The 12,179-nt window shown below is 45.7% G+C and overlaps 2 protein-coding genes across 7 annotated transcripts in view; one reads left to right on the top strand and one right to left on the bottom strand.

The window, feature by feature from the left end:
- Window positions 1-904: 904 nt before the first annotated feature.
- On the top strand, window positions 905-3,918 carry LOC118372502 (uncharacterized). Its single transcript, XM_052482613.1, has 4 exons — window positions 905-2,179; window positions 2,318-2,391; window positions 2,638-3,142; window positions 3,278-3,918. Exons 1-4 carry the CDS (start codon window positions 2,125-2,127, stop codon window positions 3,916-3,918), a joined length of 1,275 nt encoding a protein of 424 aa, XP_052338573.1. The 5' UTR covers window positions 905-2,124.
- A 4,343-nt stretch (window positions 3,919-8,261) lies between these two features.
- Window positions 8,262-12,179, bottom strand: part of LOC127912310 (V-type proton ATPase subunit S1-like) — a 29,971-nt gene continuing 26,053 nt past the window's right edge. For 2 of the 6 annotated variants that reach the window (XM_052481198.1, XM_052481195.1), the window contains one exon: window positions 8,262-9,399. The gene's annotated coding sequence lies outside the window, so the exon portion shown is untranslated. The remainder of the gene's footprint in view (window positions 9,400-12,179) is intronic. The other 4 variants (XM_052481197.1, XM_052481199.1, XM_052481200.1 and 1 more) reach the window with 4 other exon arrangements.

The following is a 12,179-nucleotide window of genomic DNA, read 5'->3' as shown; positions in this document are numbered from 1 at the left end:
CTGGCCTGGCCTGGCCTGGCCTGGCCTGGCCTGGCCTGGCCTGGCCTGGCCTGGCCTGGCCTGGCCTGGCCTGGCCTGGCCTGGCCTGGCCTGGCCTGGCCTGGCCTGGCCTGGCCTGGCCTGGCCTGGCCTGGCTGGCCTGGCCTGGCCTGGCCTGGCCTGGCCTGGCCTGGCCTGGCCTGGCCTGGCCTGGCCTGGCCTGGCCTGGCCTGGCCTGGCCTGGCCTGGCCTGGCCTGGCCTGGCCTGGCCTGGCCTGGCCTGGCCTGGCCTGGCCTGGCCTGGCCTGGCCTGGCCTGGCCTGGCCTGGCCTGGCCTGGCCTGGCCTGGCCTGGCCTGGCCTGGCCTGGCCTGGCCTGGCCTGGCCTGGCCTGGCCTGGCCTGGCCTGGCCTGGCCTGGCCTGGCCTGGCCTGGCCTGGCCCTGGCCTGGCCTGGCCTGGCCCTGGCCTGGCCCTGGCCTGGCCTGGCCTGGCCTGGCCTGGCCTGGCCTGGCCTGGCCTGGCCTGGCCTGGCCTGGCCTGGCCTGGCCTGGCCTGGCCTGGCCTGGCCTGGCCTGGCCTGGCCTGGCCTGGCCTGGGCCTGGCCTGGCCCTGGCCTGGCCTGGCCTGGCCTGGCCTGGCCTGGCCTGGCCTGGCCTGGCCTGGCCTGGCCTGGCCTGGCCCTGGCCTGGCCTGGCCTGGCCTGGCCCTGGCCTGGCCTGGCCTGGCCTGGCCTGGCCTGGCCCTGGCCTGGCCTGGCCTGGCCTGGCCTGGCCTGGCCTGGCCCTGGCCTGGCCTGGCCTGGCCTGGCCTGGCCTGGCCTGGCCTGGCCTGGCCTGACCTGGCCTGGCCTGGCCTGGCCTGGCCTGCCTGGCCTGGCCGAATCCTGTAAATACAAAAAGGTCTTTGTTTGATTAAAGTTGTCTCCTCATGTATTTTGTCTCTTTGTTTTGTGTGTGTTGGCCCTGTTCTCCTTTGATTTATTTATTTGAAATTTCTTTGGAGGCCTTCTTGGAGTATGGCATGATGTGATAACAAAACCACATTTTCCCTCCCTGTAGATTGGTTTATACAGAGAATGGGGGGGAACTATGGGAAATTTGCACAATTAAGGACAGCTGTGTCGGGGTATAGGATGGACATAGTCCACCAATGGAAGGTCAGGTGAATCAGCTTGACTCCTCCCCCCCTCCCGTTCTCATGCTATATGGGATGGCCTCAGTTTTTTTTGTCTACCTTTCTCTGAAGAAGCACGAGTGGTGCGAAACGTCAGGAATTTTTTTCTTTTAAAATTTTAAACCATACTCCTTTTATCTTTCTTACCCTTGAAACAAAAGGTTTGGATGATGTGAAATAGAAGAGGATTACTCCATTACTCCATCTCACTATTCCAAAAAGGACACAATTTTTCCAACAAACAAAGATAAGCACATGGACCTTTGGAGACTGGTTGGGGATGGTATGGAAGAGCTCCTTTCTGTATGAGATATCCATTTTTCTGGGTTGGTGAGTACTCCCAAAACCACTGTGTGTACACATGAAGATTTTAAAGTTTGGAGTGGATTGAAGCTGAACCACTATCAGAATTGAACCATAAAGGAGTGATCACTTGTGAATGAAGTGTTTTTTTCCCACTTGAGAGGGGAGAGGTTTTTTTTCCTCTCACCTTAGTGTGGAGTGCTTTCCTAGAGAGATTGTTTTTATGGAGTAACAACCGAACCTATAGTGGAGAATTCGTACGGACTGCTCTCTGGTATACATTCCCCTTACTCCCTCTCCTCAAACAATTTTTTTTGAGGGGTTGAGGCCTGTATGAGGCTTAACTGCCATTTCTGGAGCAACCACCAGATGGCAACAGACAAGGACTTATTGTAGGAGAAAAGGAGTTGTGAGTTGACCTCCATCATCACCTGTTATATTGGGTTTTGTTTCATTGGAGTTTCTTTTCTAAAATCGGGCCAATATTTGTTTTGTGTTTTTGGTTTATAATATCATTTTCTTAAATGTTTTTTGTCTTCTGTGTGGGTATATATATTTCTTTGGTTGACTGGGTCTAATTATATATTGTGGGGGGGATTTTAACGTTTATATGATCCCTTCTTTTAGTTGGGTTTCCCAGCAAGGGTTCCGGCTATTGGTTCTTTACCATGGCAGTGCCAGTACACAACCGTTTCCAGGCTCTAGTTAACCTACATGATCAGGGTGAGTCTACTGGAGAAACTGGGAGTATTCCTCCTCTGCATGATATAACCCTCACAAAGGGATATTTTAAGGCTTTACAAGCAATTCATCACTCAGAAATCTTAGATTACTCTGCGGTTAATCATTCTTTTCCAGCAGGTATGGTAAGACAGGTGAATAAATTGGCGGCCTTTATTAAACCCTCCTCGCCCAACCAACAGACTCTGGCAAAGGTAAAACTTAACACCAGCAGGTGGATGGAGAATAATATGCATATTCTGAGGGAGCATTATGACGGGGTAATTGCCTTATGCATCCAGAATACCTCAACCTATAACCAGGAAGCTTTAGAGAAGGCGGTGATGTGGGCAAAGGCCAGATACAAACATAAATTTACATCTTCTTCAGTAACTACCTTAAAAGACATGCTGCAAAAACCCATTGACCCACTTGCCTCTACTAAACTGATAACCTCTCAGCAGGCTAAATCCAGTTATGCGGCTGCAGTGACTAGCAAGTCACCGACTGGCAGGGCCTTAATGGGAGCCAAGGCCCATAGGGACTCTGGAATATGCAGGAATACTCCAGGGGGATCGAGTGACAACTCGGTAAGGGGTAATAGGGTTGAGGAACAGTCTTCCAGTATTCCGGTAGACAGACCGATTAACCATAACCTGACTACCAACAGCAATACCACAGGGTTTGTTGGGGGCATACAGGGAAGGGAGGTACAGGTGGAGGTTCATGTGGGGCTTACTTCTCCCCATAGAGTGGTTCCCCCTATGAGCTCACCTACTAACCAACTATCTCCCCTCTTACGGGAAACCTGTCTCACCCCTCGGAAAGTAGGACCTGTAAAGAGTGGAGGGGCTAGCTTCAGACTTACCCCAACAATCAAGAAGAGTAAGGAGATATTTAATCCCCAAACTCAACGACCAAGAGAGAATCTGGCCCCACCTAAAGTCCCAGCCTTGATAATCCCAGGTAGAGAGCACTCAAATGTACTTCTAACATCGGGGGGATTGGAGATGACGGGGAATAACAGGGATAGCCTAATACTACCATTGAATAATGTGGCTGTTCTGATGGATGACATGGTTTTATCCAATTCTACTACAGGTTCACAACAAGATAACCAGCAGGGTACGGTAGCAATGGAAAACGGAAAAGAAACGGAACCTGGGACAGAACTAATACTGGAACCTGTAAAAAGGGATACACTTTTTTATCCCACATGTCATTCTAGAACTGAAAGGAAAATAAATGATTGGAGTATTGAGATTACAAAACCCGTGGTTTTTATTGGGGATTCCAACCTTGCGCGCATTCCTAGCTTTACGGACACTAACACACAGATAGACAGCTTTCCGGGAGCAACCTTTAGACATATTGCAGGAGTGATAGGCAAGTTGGGGAAACAGGAAAACACACAGAAGGTGGTTCTATCAGTGGGTCTTGTCAATGGCTTGAACCAGCAGTACTCAACTGCAGTCAAGCAGTTGCAACAGCTACTGAATAAAACAACTGAAGTTTTTCCTCATGCACAGGTTTATGTTCCCATCATACACTTTTCGGATGAGCTTTCATGGGAAAAGCAGAATGTTCTGAATCAATTGAATCAGTATATTCAGAAAAATTGTAGGGAACTACTAGACCTGAATAAACTTAGATTTCACACAATGCAGGATGATCCAATACATTGGAGACCAGATACAGCGGTAAACATTTTAAATTACTGGCTAGACCAGTTAAACTATTAAGAGGGGAAGAGTGTATTGATATTACTCCCCAACACTCTAATGTACTGAATCTATCGATTACTTTTAGACTTACAGCGGCAGAACAGCAACTTCTGGAGAAGGGCCTTATGTTTATTCCGACACCCGCTAAGATCGATCGTATGGAGCTCAGGAGGGATTTGCACACTTATCATAGAAAATTAAAATTACTTGACCATTTTAATTATAATACTGACAATCAAAGAGTACCATTCATTGGTCCATCACACTGGGAGCCTAAGCTACAGGGAGTGTCTAATACGATGCAGACTTTAATTCAAAGGGACTCTACTTCCTTTAGTACATTTAGGTTCTATATGGCAGGAAAGGATAATCTTACAAAACAAGAACGGAATTCCTTAAATTCCTTAAGTAAGAATTCAAACATAATTATAAAACCAGCGGATAAGGGATCAAAGATTGTCATTTTGGATAAAACCCAGTATCTGATAGAGGCGAACAGGCAGTTGAGTAATTCTAAACATTATAGGCCACTGACTCACTCATTGCAGCAGGAGACTCAGAGACAAATGAGGGAGATTATAGGGGAACTTCATGAGAATAATTACATTACAGACAAACAAATGTTTTATCTATTTGGACCAGATACCCCACGCCCCAGACAATTTTATTTGTTGCCTAAAATCCACAAACCTCCTGAGACGTGGACCATTCCCTCAGAGGTTCCATGTGGTAGGCCGATTGTATCGGATTGTGGTTCGGAATCTTATAGAATAGCAGAGTATTTGGATTATTTCATAAATCCCCTGTCACGGAAACATCAAAGTTTCATTAAGGATACATACGAATTTGTGACAAAATTGAAAGGAATTAGTGTGCCTAAAGAAACTGTGTTTTTTTCAATTGATATTGACTCCTTGTATACTAATATCGACACCAACTTGGGTCTCAGAGCAATCAGAAATATTTTCCATAAATATCCAGACCCAGATAGACCAGATGGGGCGTTGCTACAACTATTGGAACTTAGTTTAACAAGAAATGACTTTGAGTTCAACTCGGATTGGTTCCTCCAAATTCATGGTACAGCTATGGGGAAGAAGTTTGCCCCATCATATGCCAATATTTATATGGCAGAATGGGAACAATCTGCCCTCCCAAAATGCATAAAGCTTCCATCCTTGTATTTGCGGTATCTAGATGATATATTTGGGTTATGGACACATTCTTCCTCAGATTTTATGGAATTTGTGAGGATTTTGAATACACATCATCCGTCGATTACGATTAAATACAACGTTCAGCCGGAACGAATAGAATTTTTGGATACAGAGGTATTTTTTGTAGAGGGGAGGGATAACCTGAAGCAATTAGCAACAAAGGTTTATTTTAAACCCACGGACACTCATTCCCTCTTACATAAATCCAGTTTTCACCCAAAACACACCTACAGAGGGTTGATAAAGTCGCAGCTTATAAGATTTCATAGGATTTGTACACAGGAAAAACATGTAAATGAGGCTATAGGAATTCTCTTTAAGGCTCTTAGACCCAGAGGATACTCAAAACGTTTCCTCCGCACTATAAGAGCGGAGGTGAACACTATGGTGGCAACTGAACCTATACATGGGAGGACTAACAATGATGGCTGTATTATCCCATTTGTCACCACGTATTCACAATCTTCTATGAAGTTTAATTCCATAGTGAAGGATCATTTTAAGCAGACAGGGGGATGGGGACACCCTCCAACAGTTCAGAGTAATATCAGCATATCGGCGAAATAAAAATTTGAAAGATGTGCTGGTACACTCTGGATTCAAGGAGAAGCTGGTGCGGCGGGGACCACACTTTAGACAAGTTAAATATATTCAGAATAAATGGTCGGGTCTAGGGGCCCCGGTGTGGGAGGATTCCAATTGAAGACTACTAACATTGTATATGGAGTTGAGTGTCTGAAATGTGGGAAATGGTATATTGGAGAAACTAGGAACTCCCTGGAAGCCAGACTCAAACAACACCTATATCATATAAGTAAAGAGTCAGTTAAAACCACATTATACACCCACTTTAGATCTCATCCAGTAGCCCAGTTAAGAATAGCGGGGTTGGAATCTAACCAAGGGTGGTCGCTAAAACAGAGACAGATCAAGGAGCGAAGTTGGATCAAAAAATTGGGTACTTGCAATCCCACAGGTCTCAATGAAAAGTATTAGAGACTCTAATTCTCCCAACCTTGATCTGAACATTAAACCTGAACCATCCCTATCCCAGTTTACCCTCACCTTAACCTGAGCAATCTCACTCCTAACCCTAGCCAAGTATCACATTCCTAATTTTAACCACAAATCTCAACCTTAAGTCTATTTTAATAAGCTTAAAACCTCATTTAATTCTGACTATAATCCTAACCCTAACCCTGACCTTAACCTCACCCTTACTGTAGCAATCCCCATCCTAGCTCTAACCTTAACCCCAATCATATAAGCCTAATCCTAAAACCGAATTTTGACTAGAACCCTAACCCTAACCCTAACCCACAAATCTCAACCTTAAGTCTATCTTAATAAGCTTAAAACCTTATTTAATTCTGACTATAACCCTAACCCTAACCCTAACCCTGACCTTAACCTCACCCTTACTGTAGCAATCCCCATCCTAGCTCTAACCTTAACCCCAATCATAGAAGCCTAATCCTAAAACCGAATTTTGACTAGAACCCTGACCCTAACCCTGACCTTAACCTCAACCTTAACCGCAGCAATCCCCACCCCAGTCCTAACCTTAACCCTGATCCTGAATCTAACCTCAGCCCTGACAATAACCTCAGATCCAATCCTGACCCTGAACATAATCCTGATTTTTAACCTCACTTCAAGCTCTAATCCCTAATCCTGAACCTGGACCTAGATTCTGACTTGAATTCAAACCCAAGTTCCCGTATAACAAATTATGTATCCTTAGGAGCAATAGAATTAGAGAACAGGTGCCCGTGTATATGGTCCTCTTGAAGGGCAATTTTTCCTAAACCTAACCCTAACCCTAACCCTAAACCCTAAACCCTAACCCTAACCCTGAACTTAACCTCACCCTTACTGTAGCAATCCCCATCCTAGCTCTACCCTTAACCCCAATCATAGAAGCCTAATCCTAAAACCGAATTTTGACTAGAACCCTGACCCTAACCCTGACCTTAACCTCAACCTTAACCGCAGCAATCCCCACCCTAGTCCTAACCTTAACCCTGATCCTGAATCTAACCTCAGCCCTGACAATAACCTCAGATCCAATCCTGACCCTGAACATAATCCTGATTTTTAACCTCACTTCAAGCTCTAATCCCTAATCCTGAACCTGGACCTAGATTCTGACTTGAATTCAAACCCAAGTTCCCGTATAACAAATTATGTATCCTTAGGAGCAATAGAATTAGAGAACAGGTGCCCGTGTATATGGTCCTCTTGAAGGGCAATTTTTTCCTAACCCTAACCCTAACCCCTAACCCCTAACCCTAACCCTAACCCTAAACACCCTAACCCCTAACCCTAAACCCTAACCCCCCTAACCCTAACCCCCCTAACCCCCTAACCCTAACCCCCCCTAACCCCTAACCCCCCTAACCCCTAACCCCTGGCCCCCCTAACCCTAACCCCTAACCCCTAACCCTAACCCTAACCCCCTAACCCCTAACCCTAACCCCCTAACCCCTAACCCTAACCCCCCCCTAACCCTAAACCTAACCCTAACCCTGAACCCGTTACTACCACCACCACCTGAACCCGTTACTACCACCACCACCTGAACCCGTTACTACCACCACCACCTGAACCCGTTACTACCACCACCACCTGAACCCGTTACTACCACCACCACCTGAACCCGTTACTACCACCACCACCTGAACCCGTTACTACCACCACCACCTGAACCCGTTACTACCACCACCACCTGAAGCCGTTACTACCACCACCACCTGAAGCCGTTACTACCACACCTGTAACTACCACACCTGCTTCTACCACCCGATTGGTCTGAATTAAATTTAGAACTGTACTGGTTGGTTTGAATTAAATTAAGAGGCATAAAAGACCTGTCTTTTGTTTAATACTACTAGATCAGTCTAATGTACTGACAGACACGCAGTGCGTTTCTCTCTCACAGACACGCAGTGCGTTTCTCTCTCACAGACACGCAGTGCGTTTCTCTCTCACAGACACGCAGTGCGTTTCTCTCTCACAGACACGCAGTGCGTTTCTCTCACAGACACGCAGTGCGTTTCTCTCTCACAGACACGCAGTGCGTTTCTCTCTCAGAAACGTGTCCTGTATTTTCTCTCCCACATACTAACATTCACAGAGACTTAATTGACATTGTTCATTCAAGGCTTTATTGGGGTTAATCACAGCAGCACCATGACAGTCACACATGACTAGAGACACTACTAATATTAGAATATATGAACCATATTTGAATGATATCATGACTCGACCAGACAAGCCTTCCTCTAACAAATCATATAAACCACAGAACAAATCATATAAACCACAGAACAACTGGAAGTCAGTAAACACAAGGTAGGTAATCTAACCTAACCTCTGACCCCCGTCTGGTTCGTCTCCGTGCCTCAACCTCCTCTCACAGTAACCCTTTAGTCCCCTGTTGGAGCGTAGAGGAACTCCCTGTCATACTGCACACATTAAACAACTTTAGTGAAACCTGGGTCACATCTCAGACGGCACCCTATTCCTTATATAGTGCACTTCCCCTATTGGCCCTGGTCAAAAGTAGGGCACTTTACAGAATAGGGTGCCATTTCAGACCCTCGTTAACCTATACGCTACTAACCTAGGCTACGATAAAGATACAATCACAAGGTCAAACACAATACATATATACTGAGTATACAAAACATTAAGAACACCTGCTCTTTTCCATGACAGCGACTGATCAGGTGAATCCAGGTGAAAGCTATGATCCCTTATTGAAGTCACTGTTTAAATACATTTCGGCCAGTGTTTACAACATGGGCTGTATTCACTAAAGGACAGCAGCATGTAATATCAGCCTTCCCACCAAAATGACAAAGACAGGAATGATGGATAGACTGACACGCATCCCTTATTCCCCTCCTTCCCCTCAGTAACAGATTCCTCCCTTCTCTACCATAAATATTCATCCCTTGTTCCCCTCAGTAACAGATTCCTCCCTTCTCTACCATAAATATTCATCCCTTATTCCCCTCAGTAACAGATTCCTCCCTTCTCTACCATAAATATTCATCCCTTATTCCCCTCAGTAACAGATTCCTCCCTTCTCTACCATAAATATTCATCCCTCTGTCACCACGTCTGTCTGTCACCACGTCTGTCTGTCACCACGTCTGTCTGTCACCACGTCTGTCTGTCACCACGTCTGTCTGTCACCACGTCTGTCTGTCTGTCTGTCACCACGTCTCTGTCTGTCTGTCACCACGTCTGTCTGTCACCACGTCTGTCTGTCTGTCTGTCACGTCTGTCTGTCTGGGACCACGTCTGTCTGGGACCACGTCTGTCTGTCACCAATAGATGATATATTTGGGTTATGGACACATTCTTCCTCAGATTTTATGGAATTTGTGAGGATTTTGAATACACATCATCCGTCGATTACGATTAAATACAACGTTCAGCCGGAACGAATAGAATTTTTGGATACAGAGGTATTTTTGTAGAGGGAGGGATAACCTGAAGCAATTAGCAACAAAGGTTTATTTTAAACCCACGGACACTCATTCCCTCTTAAATAAATCCAGTTTTCACCCAAAACACACCTACAGAGGGTTGATAAAGTCGCAGCTTATAAGATTTCATAGGATTTGTACACAGGAAAAACATGTAAATGAGGCTATAGGAATTCTCTTTAAGGCTCTTAGACCCAGAGGATACTCAAAACGTTTCCTCCGCACTATAAGAGCGGAGGTGAACACTATGGTGGCAACTGAACCTATACATGGGAGGACTAACAATGATGGCTGTATTATCCCATTTGTCACCACGTATTCACAATCTTCTATGAAGTTTAATTCCATAGTGAAGGATCATTTTAAGCAGACAGGGGGGGATGGGGACACCCTCCAACAGTTCAGAGTAATATCAGCATATCGGCGAAATAAAAATTTGAAAGATGTGCTGGTACACTCTGGATTCAAGGAGAAGCTGGTGCGGCGGGGACCACACTTTAGACAAGTTAAATATATTCAGAATAAATGGTCGGGTCTAGGGGCCCCGGTGTGGGAGGGATTCCAATTGAAGACTACTAACATTGTATATGGAGTTGAGTGTCTGAAATGTGGGAAATGGTATATTGGAGAAACTAGGAACTCCCTGGAAGCCAGACTCAAACAACACCTATATCATATAAGTAAAGAGTCAGTTAAAACCACATTATACACCCACTTTAGATCTCATCCAGTAGCCCAGTTAAGAATAGCGGGGTTGGAATCTAACCAAGGGTGGTCGCTAAAACAGAGACAGATCAAGGAGCGAAGTTGGATCAAAAAATTGGGTACTTGCAATCCCACAGGTCTCAATGAAAAGTATTAGAGACTCTAATTCTCCCAACCTTGATCTGAACATTAAACCTGAACCATCCCTATCCCAGTTTACCCTCACCTTAACCTGAGCAATCTCACTCCTAACCCTAGCCAAGTATCACATTCCTAATTTTAACCACAAATCTCAACCTTAAGTCTATTTTAATAAGCTTAAAACCTCATTTAATTCTGACTATAATCCTAACCCTAACCCTGACCTTAACCTCACCCTTACTGTAGCAATCCCCATCCTAGCTCTAACCTTAACCCCAATCATATAAGCCTAATCCTAAAACCGAATTTTGACTAGAACCCTAACCCTAACCCTAACCCTAACCCACAAATCTCAACCTTAAGTCTATCTTAATAAGCTTAAAACCTTATTTAATTCTGACTATAACCCTAACCCTAACCCTAACCCTGACCTTAACCTCACCCTTACTGTAGCAATCCCCATCCTAGCTCTAACCTTAACCCCAATCATAGAAGCCTAATCCTAAAACCGAATTTTGACTAGAACCCTGACCCTAACCCTGACCTTAACCTCAACCTTAACCGCAGCAATCCCCACCCCAGTCCTAACCTTAACCCTGATCCTGAATCTAACCTCAGCCCTGACAATAACCTCAGATCCAATCCTGACCCTGAACATAATCCTGATTTTTAACCTCACTTCAAGCTCTAATCCCTAATCCTGAACCTGGACCTAGATTCTGACTTGAATTCAAACCCAAGTTCCCGTATAACAAATTATGTATCCTTAGGAGCAATAGAATTAGAGAACAGGTGCCCGTGTATATGGTCCTCTTGAAGGGCAATTTTTTCCTAAACCTAACCCTAAACCCTAAACCCTAACCCTAACCCTGAACTTAACCTCACCCTTACTGTAGCAATCCCCATCCTAGCTCTACCCTTAACCCCAATCATAGAAGCCTAATCCTAAAACCGAATTTTGACTAGAACCCTGACCCTAACCCTGACCTTAACCTCAACCTTAACCGCAGCAATCCCCACCCTAGTCCTAACCTTAACCCTGATCCTGAATCTAACCTCAGCCCTGACAATAACCTCAGATCCAATCCTGACCCTGAACATAATCCTGATTTTTAACCTCACTTCAAGCTCTAATCCCTAATCCTGAACCTGGACCTAGATTCTGACTTGAATTCAAACCCAAGTTCCCGTATAACAAATTATGTATCCTTAGGAGCAATAGAATTAGAGAACAGGTGCCCGTGTATATGGTCCTCTTGAAGGGCAATTTTTTCCTAAACCTAACCCCTAACCCCTAACCCCTAACCCTAACCCTAACCCAACCCTAACCCTAACCCCTAAACCCTAACCCTAACCCTAACCCCCTAACCCCTAACCCTAACCCTAACCCTAACCCCCCTAACCCCTAACCCCTAACCCCCTAACCCTAACCCTAACCCTAACCCCCTAACCCTAACCCTAACCCCCCTAACCCCTAACCCTAACCCCCTAACCCCTAACCCTAACCCCCCTAACCCTAAACCTAACCCTAACCCTGAACCCGTTACTACCACCACCACCTGAACCCGTTACTACCACCACCACCTGAACCGTTACTACCACCACCACCTGAACCCGTTACTACCACCACCACCTGAACCCGTTACTACCACCACCACCTGAACCCGTTACTACCACCACCACCTGAACCCGTTACTACCACCACCACCTGAACCCG

The sequence above is a fragment of the Oncorhynchus keta genome, chromosome 27, assembly GCF_023373465.1.
Source record: "Oncorhynchus keta strain PuntledgeMale-10-30-2019 chromosome 27, Oket_V2, whole genome shotgun sequence".
NCBI lineage: Eukaryota > Metazoa > Chordata > Actinopteri > Salmoniformes > Salmonidae > Oncorhynchus > Oncorhynchus keta.
This window is presented reverse-complemented; position numbering and strand designations above follow the sequence as displayed.

Excerpts from the sequence above, each read along its gene's own strand:
- LOC118372502 (XM_052482613.1), top strand. The coding sequence starts at position 2,125 with ATGGCAGTGCCAGTACACAACCGTTTCCAGGCTCTAGTTAACCTACAT. Across the intron at positions 2,180-2,317 it reads AGTTAACCTACATGATCAGG|GTATGGTAAGACAGGTGAAT; the intron begins GTGAGTCTACTG and ends CTTTTCCAGCAG. Across the intron at positions 3,143-3,277 it reads CCCAGCCTTGATAATCCCAG|GTTCACAACAAGATAACCAG; the intron begins GTAGAGAGCACT and ends ATTCTACTACAG.